The 12,123-nt window shown below is 42.4% G+C and overlaps 2 protein-coding genes across 2 annotated transcripts; one reads left to right on the top strand and one right to left on the bottom strand.

Annotated features, from left to right (window-relative positions):
• Window positions 1-7: 7 nt before the first annotated feature.
• On the top strand, window positions 8-6,400 carry dlgap5 (discs, large (Drosophila) homolog-associated protein 5). Its single transcript, XM_053341200.1, has 19 exons — window positions 8-142; window positions 1,042-1,289; window positions 1,444-1,631; window positions 1,968-2,036; window positions 2,148-2,187; window positions 2,282-2,374; window positions 2,465-2,563; window positions 2,684-2,758; window positions 2,872-2,906; window positions 3,016-3,239; window positions 3,386-3,553; window positions 3,777-3,865; window positions 3,997-4,157; window positions 4,270-4,371; window positions 4,485-4,737; window positions 4,826-5,466; window positions 5,564-5,714; window positions 6,045-6,088; window positions 6,242-6,400. Exons 2-19 carry the CDS (start codon window positions 1,046-1,048, stop codon window positions 6,347-6,349), a joined length of 2,784 nt encoding a protein of 927 aa, XP_053197175.1. The 5' UTR covers window positions 8-142; window positions 1,042-1,045; the 3' UTR covers window positions 6,350-6,400.
• Window positions 6,401-6,684: 284 nt separating this feature from the next.
• rsph10b (radial spoke head 10 homolog B) lies at window positions 6,685-12,073 on the bottom strand. The gene is made up of 19 exons (XM_053341111.1): window positions 11,952-12,073; window positions 11,720-11,795; window positions 11,411-11,479; window positions 11,043-11,216; window positions 10,881-10,966; window positions 10,686-10,806; window positions 10,263-10,439; window positions 10,053-10,155; window positions 9,848-9,969; window positions 9,575-9,764; window positions 9,385-9,493; window positions 9,153-9,232; window positions 8,861-9,012; window positions 8,646-8,750; window positions 8,354-8,536; window positions 8,086-8,145; window positions 7,841-7,931; window positions 7,305-7,521; window positions 6,685-6,769 (listed from the first exon to the last, which is right to left on the bottom strand). The coding sequence occupies exons 1-19, from the start codon at window positions 12,071-12,073 to the stop codon at window positions 6,685-6,687; spliced, it is 2,322 nt and encodes a 773-aa protein (XP_053197086.1).
• Between the last annotated feature and the right edge of the window lie 50 nt (window positions 12,074-12,123).

Here is a 12,123-nt window from a genome sequence, read left to right as displayed (position 1 = left end):
AATTTCAAAAACTCACCCGCCATGATTGTTGTGAGGCAGCAGGGCTGAGAGTGCGTCTGTCCGCTGTAGTTTAAGCTTTTTATTTTTACTGGCCGCTCCGGAGACGGATTTTTTTATTCGTGTTTTTTTGGGAAAGAGCAAGGTAGAGTGGATGTGTAATCATATATTATCTAAAGAGTTAGTTTGGTTCACAGCTTTGGTTACTAACCTAACAGTTAACGCTAGCTTGTTTCGTCGCTCCTGTAGCTTCAAACGACCAGGAGAAAAACAACCAAGTGCTTCCGCTAACTAACTATTAAGTTACATTTGTACTTTAAATACACTATGTATGGACTTTATTGTCAAAGTTAACTAAGTTACAATCCGTGGTTGAAGTATAATTGTTATTATGTTGGCCTTGGTAGTCATAAGTTAGCGCAGGTTTTGGAAAGTGTTTCTCCATACATACAAAAGGTTACAACGTGACTCATGTTCATGTACATTTTTGCCCCTGTTCGTCCTTCATTGTACTAAGGTTTGTTTAACATAATGTCAGTGAGTTTTCGACTTTAATTCCTGCGTTAAATCAGTAACTCTTGGCTAAGTTACAAATATTCAAGGACAAAAAACCTCATCATTTATTCACGTTTTAGAAATACGAAAAGTCGTGTAACTTTATCTTTAAACGAAGAAAAAGTGCATAGTTTAAATACTTTATTAAATGTTTGTCACGTCTCCATAATGTTATTTTTTGAGAGGAGCTTCCTACTTGTGATGACATTTGTCATTAACATTGTGACATTTTTTTTATTGACAACAAAAGTCAGTTAAAACCTTTCCAGGTACCAGTTGAGTTGTTATAACTGACTACAGCACAATACAGATGCAAGAGATTGATTTCCATAACAACTTCCTTTTTTAACTTCACTTAAACATTAGTTTCTCATTTTCGGGACAGTTGTCATAACCACAAGCACATCTAAATGCACCTTGATACATGTAATAACTGTTATATGCCTGTAATTCATCATCCTTTGTTCCTCTTTGCAACTATTCCTCCAGATACATGAACATGGATTCTCGATTTTCCCACCTGCGCCAGCGGGACACCAGTGTGTCAATGCTGAGGGTGAAAATGTCCCGCAGAAGGTCTCAGTCCCAGAAGGAGAACCGAGAACGGACTATGAACAAACGCAGGCAGTTGGACAAGCTCCCGGAAATGGATATCTCTTCCCTGGATGCCTCCATGGCAATAGCCAACATGTCAACCATTCAGGAGAAAACAATCAACAATGCAAAGCCTGTTAAAAGTAAAGTTTTATTTTCCAGCCCATCTTCATTATATAGTTCCCTTGAGCACATTGTGAACAGACACAACTTCGAGTCATTTGTTCAGAAAAACATTCTGAGATCAGATTCTAGCTTAACTTGTTCCTTCCTTTTCTCACACCTGTGTCTCCACAGGTCAGGCTGCAGAGGATAGGCTGAAGCAGCTTGGGCGCTGGAAAGAGCGTAAGGCTCTTGAGAAGGAGAAGGAATTGAGAGAAAAGGGGCGTAAAGCGGTATTTAAGACTGGCCTGTTTCATGCAAAGGACAGCAACACCATTGTCCCTCTGCCTCAGGTCCCAGCTGCATCAACCAGAGCAAAGGAGGTGAGCAAGGTCATCAACAGACTGGTTCACATTATTTACTGTAAATATGTCTGTCAGGGTGTCTGCAGCTCTTCAAAAGTATTTAAAAACATTGATTTTAGGTATTTAAGATTTAACAGATATTAAATTGCATCTTTTGTGGTATAAAAATGTCCTAAAAAGTCTAAAATGAAAGTTGGTGAAGCCTTCAGAAACTCTTGCCTGTATATTACACCCCTATTATCCTGTTTTTGTTTCTTTGATGAGTCGTTGCAGTTGGATACCTCCTTGTAGCTTGGTGCACTTGTAATGATAAATGTCTCCAATGGTCAATATGTCTTTTTGCTTGTCTTTAAGACAAAAGTGAACACGGCTCCATCCCAGAACACCAGAGTGACCCGGTCAATGAAAACGCAAGTGCAGAAGGTGCCACTTTCTTTTAAAGTCTTGAACATCTTTACTCAGAACTTCCACAAAATACTAAAGGCTAACAATAACTTTGTTTCATCGCTTTTCATTCTGCCAAAATCTCCACAGCCTTTGAAGACACAGAACCAAAATACTTCCGCCAAGAATGGTAAATGAACTGCATGTCCTTTTTATATTAAATGAAGCTTCTACTTCAGCTCAACATGTTTTAGATCTGACCTCCCTAATCTTTCTACATACAGCTCCACCTGCTGCGGAACGATCGACCAGGAGCCGGGTCGCCTCAGTCAAGCCTGCGCCACAACCACCTGTGACCAAGACTAAAGTCTGTGCAGGTAAGAAGAAAAATCCTTGCGCATAACTCAACCATGAGACCAGCTATCAAGTTTGATCCGCCTTACTGTGTTTCCTTATTTGCATTTTAGTGGAGCCTGTGGTACGAGCTGCGTCGACCAGATCAGTCAACAGGCCTCCTGTTACAGCAGTTCCTGCAGTGAAAGACAAACCTGTGGACAAGTCTGCAGGTACATGCTGAACGAAAGACAGTGTTTGAGAAAATGCAAAGTACCAAAGCAAACAGAGACAGACTGTAATATTCTAGAAAATCACTCTTTAATATTGTTTAATGTTTTCCCATCTAACAGATGTACGAACCACAAGGAGCAGAGCCATTGTCAACATTGCGCCCCCCCCTTCTGGCAGAGGAAGGAACTGTAAAGGTATTGTTGAATGTTGACCAATGTTCACCAGTTTAACTTTTCCCCATGTGAACATGTACAATTGTTTGATTTCTTACGGGGTTTTTTGTATATCTGTCCTTTTTAATATACAGCAACTGTCAACATTGTCCATCCTGCTGAGCCAGAGGTGAGCATTTCTGTGAGTGTCACATGCTGCGTGTTTAAAACTGTGACCACCATTTTTTTCTACCCGTGACTTGTTGATGAATCAGTTTTGCTGTTTCTGTTATGTGTAGGAGCCAGATGTGCAGGAGCCAGAAGAAAAACCTCCTAGTCCAATGCCCTGTTCTGAGGAGGTAGACATGGTGGTGGACCAAGCTCCAGCTGACGCTGTCCCTGCTGAGGATCCTTCCTCTTTGTCCTCATTTGCTCCTCAAGGTTTTGTCTTCCAGGCTCCTGTTGGCTTGTTCAAGTTCCAGCCTCTCACTCCTCGCTCAGCGGACGCATTTCTTATGCCAAGGTCTGTGTTGTTTTTTCCTCTCCTGTTTTATTAAAATCATAAGGAACCAATTTTAATTTTTGCTGGCATAGCCTCTTCAAAAATGTACATGATTAAAACTTGAGTCAGCTGATGATACTTTCTATATCTGTTCTCTTCCTATCCAGCTTCAGTGTTCCCCCTGTCCCCTTGTTCAATGTTGAGCCTCAGGCTGAGCCAAGTGAGCCTTCTTCCCCTAAATCCCCTCTGCGCTGTCCTCCTTCTCCATCTCCCACTGCAAGCTCACCAACTCCAGGCGGCCCCCTGGAATCAAAGCATGATGTGCCGTACTTCAGGTGACGTACCTACGTAGTCATTTATTCATTAATTTGTTCTTTCACATTTACTTTATGTACTAATTTATTGTCTGATAAGCAGTTAAAAAGCTTTAAGTATCAAGTTTTTCTTGATAAATGAATTATGACGTATATGTTGTTGATCAGTGTGCTGCTACTAACAGATTTATTTGTCCTATAATACAGCTTTTTAATTTATATCTAATTTCTGTAATCTGTTCAGATCTCAAATTGCCAGTGAGACAGACAGACTGAACTCTCTGTGTGCTCAGTGGGAGCCTAAAGTGGAAGATGAATCCATCCCAGAAGAAAGTGAGTGTTTTTAGTGACTATATTTTTCAAGGTGAAGACAGTGGTGTTCCTAATAGTGAAAATGATGTAAGTCCCCATTTGATCAATAGTAATTCAGGATCTGTCTGTCCTTTTTGTGTGTGTGTGTTCAGTGAGAGACAGCATGCGCACAGTAGTCGGCCAGGCGAGGCTGCTGATGAAAGAGCGCTTCAAACAGTTCGGCGGTCTGGTGGATGACTGCGACCTAGGCCGAGGAGAGAAGATCACCACATGCACCGACCTGCAGGGATTCTGGGACATGGTTTATTACCAGGTTAGCGCCTCACAGAAGAGGAACAGGTGTCTCCAACATGAAACATAAAAAAACTTAGAAGGACAGCAGGATTCAGCGTTTGGGTTAAAATGCTCTTCTTGCCTTCTTTCAGGTAGAAGATGTCAACAAGAAGTTTGACGCTCTCAAAGAAGCAGAGGCACGAGACTGGGTGGTGGAGCACAAACCTCCACCAAGACAGAGGAAAGTGGTCAAGGTGAGGGCATAGAAGAAACAGTTTTATTGTTTTTAAAAGAGTATATTTAGGGACAAAAAGTGCAACACAGTCTTTCCTGGTCTTTATTGAAATTCCTGGTCCCATCTTGACAGAAACCTGCAGCCGCACCTGCTCCCGCCAAGCCAGCAGGAACCAAAGCAGCAGCAAAGTCTCGCCTGGCTGCCATTAAAGCGGCCATGAAAGCCAAACAGCAGGCAGCCGAGGCAGAGAAAGCTGCCGCTGCTGCTGCTGACGACCCCGAGCCGAGCCCCCAGGAACAGCAACCCCAAGCACAGCCGCAAAAGACCGACACTGTGCTCTTTGACGGAGGCTTCTTCCAGGTGGAGAGTCCATCCAGACCGGCAGGTGAGAGGATGTTCACGTTCAAGAGAATGACCTCCATGGTGCTTGAGATGCATGGTTTGGTGAAACGTGTGTTGTATAATGTCTGCAGGTCCCGCAAGGAGATCCAGCCGTCTGAGTGCTGCCGTGCTGCCTCAGGCCTCTCCCTGCTCCAACTACCTCTCCCCTAGAAGAGTCACTCGACGATCCCTTGCACTGGCACAGACCCCCGTTCAGACCCACGCGTCTCCTGCTAGGGCCGTCCACACTCCCTCTCTCTTACGTCTCACCCTCGACCAAACTCCCGGACAAGCACCAAATTCTAGGCGCGGCACACCTCAGCCAAAAGATGCTGCAAATGTCTCTCATTGCTTCTCACCTGTCAAGGAAGTGTCTTCAGACAACCCCCAGCCCGAGGTAGACCCTGCATTCTCAACGCAGGACAGCACCTCTCCAGTTCCTGAATCAGACACACCCATACCCGTGTGTCCGCTTCCATCCATTTCAGTCGTCCTGGAACAAGACGAACCAGCTGAGGCTGTTAATGCCGACATCCCTCTCTCCCCAAGACTCTCTCTCTCTCCATGTAAATCACCTCTTCCTGTAAGCGAGACCCCTGAGCCCTCAATAGCCCTGAGCTTCACACTGTCACCCTGCCTGTCTCCCCAATCCTCCCCCACTGTGATGCCCTCTCCTCTTGCTGTGGCGGCTCAAGAGTTCATGTGTCAGACACCAGAAAGTGAAGTCCTTAAGGTAAATCCATCATTTTGGCTTCACCAGAAGCCGTTTAAAGCTGTGACTGTTTCCTCAAGTTCTGTAGTAAACAAGTTACTGTCTCTTGTGCTTCCAGGAAACTCCAGGGTTTGACTTCGAGCGTTACTTACAGTCTTCACAGAGATGCAGCCTGTCACCGAGGGAGACCGCTGCCGTAGAGACGCCATCACCCATGGCAGTGGATGTGGAAATGGAGAGCCCCGAAGGTCAATATGAGGAAGAAGCAGGTATGATTGATGCCCGTAGATGCACACACACACACACATTGCGTACACGTGTGGTTTGCATCTCAGCATCACTTATTAAGTTGCAGCAGGCAGGATCTGTTTTGAAATTTGACCAGAAAACTACAATTTATATTGGAATTTGAGTAGTAGTAGTATTTAAATTTAAATGATCAAACATCAGACCTGCACACTGCAACTTTTTAAAAGAAATGTGATTGCCTGGTTATGTGGAAATAAGCACAGAGGTTGCTACTGGCATATGTTTATGTTGAACTGGTGTTTCACATGTTGCTGTCTTTACTCACGGTTTTAATCTCACTGTCACCCCAGCACTACCAGCAGTGTCTTCAGTGTTAACTCCTCAGTCACCACAGGTTAAAGTTTTTCCCTCTTTTTTTCATTTCTTCACTTTCAAATATTGATATTTAAATCCACACTGAATGAATTACTAGACTCTTCACTTGAGAAAAAAAAGTCTTTATTGCAGACTTATCATTGATGAATATTCTCATTGTATTTTTCTTTAGACCCAGACAGCAGAGTCAGACCTGTTTCTCTTCACCCCAGACCTGAAGGGCCGGATACGTCAGTCTGTCTGTCCAAATGACCTCATGGTCTTCACCCCTCCCTCTTAATGTCTAGCAACGAGTTTTCTTTGAAATGTGTTATATTGTCATGTATTAACTACTTTTACTTTTACTCCCTTTTAAAAAAAAAAAAAAAAGAAAGAAAGAAAAGATATATCTGCGTGATGTTTAACAACTGTTTTTAGGTTGCTGGAAAATAGTGTTTTCTCACAATAAGCTTTAATTAAAGTTCTAGTTAAAACAAGGAAATGTTTGGTCTTCACTTACATCCACACATAGACTAGAGGATGCACTCAATGCTTTTATTTCTGACTGCAGTTGAAAGCTCTCCAGATTTCCTTCTTCTTGGAGCATGTGGATGTACAGATACACCATTGACTGGTTTAATCAGGGTTTTCTGTTGCCTCCACCTCCACTATTGCATTGTTATTGTCCTGCCGTTCAGCAGCTTCCCAGTGCACCTTTAACCTGTAACACAACACACAGTATCACTCAACAATGTTTACGGCACATCAATGTGAAAACAGGATCAGTAAGAAGATTTGGTGGAGATAGTGCATATCTAGGAAGTATAGATAAAATTGGAATGAAAGCTACTTTGAGAGACAGTTAGCACACTGATGGCATTATTTCTCATTTCTAAATTTAAAAATACATTATAAAAATCTGTTAGTTATGTTTGTGGAGTCAGAAAAAACAACTGGTGTGTTACTGTCAACGCTGTCTTAAACTAACAGTAGAATCAAATAGACACTGCATATTTTGTACTCCATACTATTTCTATGTGGCAACAGAAACATCAAAGAAATACTGACTTTCATTTTTTCCCCTTGAATATTCTCATTTGGAGGGAACAAAACTACTACTGTGTTAAATCTTGATGAAGATACAGTCCATATAAACTTTTATAAATTAAGACCGAACCTTTGACTTCATAGTGTTTTCAATTGACAGTTAAAGTATAAATAAATCAAGGCTGGAAATGGCTACAAGTAGAGACTACCTGGCTCTTTGTTGGGCTTTAGCCAGAGCAATGCGTCTCTGGGCCTCCTGACGGAGCTTCTCCTCCTTCATGTTGCTAGTCACTAACTGGTGATGGTCAAACGCAGGGAAGAAAAAGTGAATGAAGAACTGATGGACCTTGTGGATCCAAAGCTCCAGTTGGTGGTCTTTGGCCTCCACATCTTTGGTTTGTCCATCCTGTCCTTCACCTGTGTGGTCTGGTGGAAATTAAATATTACAGTATAAGTGGGAAGATTATTTTCCACCTTTCTGGTTTTCTGGTCAACATTGATTTAAAATAATATAACCACTTCTTTGACACAACTCTGGGTTTAAGATTTACATGATAAAACATGCATTCACAACTTTCACATGTTAAAAATCTATCTGATACATACCATAAGTGCCTACTCAGTATGTATGACTACAAGTTACATTCCTGTGTATCCAATGCAAATCATCTAATGTTCACCTTCATTTTCTGAACAGAATGTATATTTTAGAAAGAACCTGGAATGAAATACCAACAAAACAAACCTGCAGACTCAGATTTTGGATGCCCTGGTTCTTGTTGACTCTCCAGGTCTTGAGCAGTAGATAACTCTGGTGTGTTACTGGATCTCTCTGCCTATGACCACATGTAATACAGTTGTAATCATATTAAACATTTTACAATCTGATATAGGCACATAAATGTGGATGTAAAATCTCTAAAAAAGGAATAAAACATACATTTTGGTTCAGCATGAGCATATAATGACATTTACTACATTGTAACTAACCTCTACTGGCTTGGGACTGGAGACTTCAGGAGAACCGGATGAATTCACTGGAGCTGCTGTCTGGATAGGGGAAATCTGTGAAAAGTAAATGTATCTTTACATAACTGGCGGCTTTACCTAATAATGACTGCACTTCTGTACACGACGTAAACAAACATGAATTCATCACAGTATGTCATCTTTACAGGTGATCGGTTGGAATAACTGCATTCCTAGCAGAGGATGGGTACAGGGATAAGAGGTCAAGAGGCTTGAAAGAGGATCTGACCGTTGGAGGAGGGCTGTTTGTAGTTGGCAGGTTTTTCTCACTGGCCTCCTCTTTAGGGGAATTCCTTGTGGCCTCTGCCTCAGTGCTGGATGGGGACAGACTCTCCTCCAGGCCTTCGGAAATCTGCTGACACTTCACCTCGGCACAGCCAAGAAGAACCTCAAAAAACTCCAGGAATGTAATCTGCAGCACAAAGAACAGGAAGAGTAAATCAGTAGATGAATGCCAACGTGTACTGACCGATGAAAGACATGAACTGAATGGATTATCTGATGTTAGGCTGTAGGCAGACCTCTAGATCCAGGCAGGAGGACGGGTTGCTGGGGTCAGGGCTGTCTGCAGTGATGATCTCTAATAACCTCGCTGTGGTCAGCTTGTTGTCTAACAGATGGAACTCCTGGCAGGACGAACAATAAACCTATCAATGGTTACAAGCTAAACTAAATGTTGCCAATAGTTTTTCAGGGTTTTTTGAATTATATGTCGTCACATCCTAGTCTGCTATACCTTGAACATCCACAGCAGCTGCCTCCAAGTTAGGGTGAGGTCATTCCTGGGGGCTGCGCTGACCCTGCAGTAAGCCTGATAGACTTCCCAGCACTTCTTCGAGTAGTTCACAGACACCGCTGCACTACACGCTGGCTGCTTAAACAGGAAGCCTGGATCAACACAGCTACAGTTAATGAGCTCTTCTGAACAATATTTTGGTTGCAATAAATCAGCACAGAGGTTCTTCTGTAATACAGGTGTGTGTGTGTGTGTGTGTGTGCATGCAGCAACATTATTATATTGTTAGCACCTTTTACAATCATAGCATTAGGTAGGATGTCATCTGTCAGAAGTTTGGAAAAGCAGGCAGCCAGAAGGTATTTTTGTGACCTGTAACAAGAGAAGAGATTATAATTTCATATTCACCTTATTTCACTGCATTGTGTTTCCTGCGGAGGTAAAAACCTTGCAACTTCACTGTTATTGGAGTTCAGACATCGTTGGAGTAAATTCTCTGACTTTAAAATTAGATTTGTCCTTACACCATGTCCTTATGGTAGATGTGATAGGCTGCGATCGCTAGGCAACTGAGGAGCCTACAGAGCAGCATGGGAGTGAAGGGAGAGTGAATCTCTGCTGGGGCGGCATCCTCTGAGACACACAGAGAGTAAAAACATTAAGCATCCAAAATGACTATCATTAAGAAGCTGTCCATCTGGTTGTCCCTCTCACCTCTGGTATAAAGGTCTAGCTGTGTCAGAGTGATGTCATGATGGTGGATGTTGCAGTCTTTGAGCAGGCGCCACAGCTGCATGCGGGACAGCAGGAAGGTGTTATCCGGCGACTGACTGTGACCAAGTCTGCTGTAGAAACTGTAGATAGACTTCAGCTCTTTATTGTGCCTCAGCATCACAAACTCCATCTGTTAACATGAACCAGAGTGTTAGGGCTAGAACGAGGGGTGAAAATAAAAATATTGTGGACAAGTTTTTGGCGGACTTGGACCTGTTTGCGCTCAGCGTCACGTTTTCTCTCAGGGATTTTCTCAAGGAGACGTTCAATGTTCACACTCATGTCTGGTCCTAGTATGGACGCATCTTCACTTGACATGGGAACTACACCTGTAACTAAAAATACAACAATGTAAAGAAAAGAAAATCTGACTGTAACATCATTGATCATCATAATATTGCAGTAGCTAGGTATTCACCATGTGGAGTGGGAGCTCTGTTTCCACACAAGTTGGGTGACATCATCTGATCGTCCACAAACTCTCCGTCAAAAACACGGCCATCCTTGGAGGTGAATTTTCCCTACGACACACCTACACTTGTCACTTTTAACTACATGTGTGTGTTCATATTCGTTCTTGAATGACAGTCAAATTACTAAATGTGTGTTACATATTAAATCAACTAACCTGTCCGTGTTTCTTATCGTTCCTCCATTCTCCTTCGTAGATCGCTCCGCCAGCGTAGGAAAAGCTCCCCCTTCCATGCCTCTGACCCCGAACAAAATCCCCTGTGTACTGATTGCTCTGGCAGTACTGGGATCCATCCATTCGCCTCAGGATCCAGGTCTGTGTGCCTCGTCCATGCTGCCACACAAGTGATTTACAACAACATGGTTTTGTCCTGGAATTACCACAACGTCTTTGAAATAGGGAAGAAACTGTGACACTTCTACTTCACTTTATTTTCGAGTATTAACAGCTGGATATGTAGATGTGTGATATGAGAGGGATACAGTAGATGAGTTAAGTCAACAGGATAACTTGCTATGAGGCTCTACCAACCAGAGTGGGGTAATTTACTGAATTTTCTTTAATGGTTTGCTTTCATACCTGGACTCCATCCTGCCATTGGCCGTCATACTGCTGTCTCAGTTTCAGCCACCTCATCGTGCCCTCTCCATTTCTCACGTTGTTCTTCCACTCACCAGAGTAAATGTTACCAGAAGGGTAGCTGTGAGGAAACAGACGTCACTTCAGCTTCAGGTTTTACACTAGAAGTTAGTAATGCACTCGGCTCATACATACCATCTCACTCCCCATCCCTCTCTGTTGTTCTTCACCCAATCTCCTTTGTACCATGAAGTCTTATCCTGGTTATAATAGACTGCACCCTAACAAACAAAACAAGATTTAAAAAAAAAAAAAAAAAAAAAAGGATCATACAAGATTTAAATCGGTGGGTCGTACCTTTCCGTGCCTCTTGCTCTGATCCCACTGCCCTGTGTATGACACACCGTTTTTGGCACATGTGTAGGTTCCAGTCCCATGACGAACACCGTTGTACACTTCCCCCTTGTAAGAGCTACCATCTGGCCAGGTATATGTGCCCTGACCCAGCACCATGTTGCACACAAACTCTCCCTGTTGGATAAGAAACTTCAATCCACTTAAAGATGTTGCAGAGTATATGATTTGATCATCACTTTACTCAATTTTAGTTGTATTTCTTATGTGTGTATCTGTACAGGAAATATATGTTTGTGCAGATGTGCCCATTATGAGCACTTAGGTTAAAGTAGTTTGTAAACAGCTAAGGAATGTGGAATGTGATCTACCTCATATTTCAATCCATCTGCCCATGTGAAGATTCCAGGTCCATCCATAAGTCCCATATTAAACTTGCCCTTCAGAAAAACATGTTATATATTAATTATATTTATTTGAGACACATTTTTGGAACAAAGAGCAATGCAAATTCATTTCTGGAGGATTTTCAAAATGTACTGTCAGGTTTAGGTTAAATAGCAAATTTGGCAGTGACGTATATGGACAATGATTAAATATTCAATAAAAGGTTGGTAAAGTATCGGTAATGTAATAATACTTAATAATTAGATTTTAATTGGTTGTAAAATGTGTTGTACCTTGTAAACGTGGTCTCCTTCAAAACAGGCAACACCTTCACCATGAAGCTGTCCATCACATGTTTCACCTTCATATCTGTTAATCAGACACCAAAGTTTATGATTCAGCTACAACCAGTCCAGCAATCAGGGCTCCTTTTAATATTATGACTCACTGGATTTTGGGTTTAGCTCTTTAGCGCCACTTTCTTTCCCAATGTAATAATAATGAATGTAATGAGTGATGATTTACCTCTGTACGGTCAAGTTAAACAGTGTAGGGAGTTGATAAGCGCCATCATCCTCGGGCTGCTCCTCCTCCTCCACATCCAATGAGTTCAGTTTTAACCTCGCAGAGCAGCTCATTAACTCCATTGTTTCGCTTTCTTTCGCTATCGGATTCATCTCTGCGTTTTCACAACTTT

This window comes from Scomber japonicus, chromosome 20 (genome assembly GCF_027409825.1).
Source record: "Scomber japonicus isolate fScoJap1 chromosome 20, fScoJap1.pri, whole genome shotgun sequence".
In the NCBI taxonomy this organism is placed as follows: Eukaryota; Metazoa; Chordata; class Actinopteri; order Scombriformes; family Scombridae; genus Scomber; species Scomber japonicus.
Note: the sequence above shows the minus strand (reverse complement) of the source record. Positions and strands in the feature narration are given on the sequence as shown.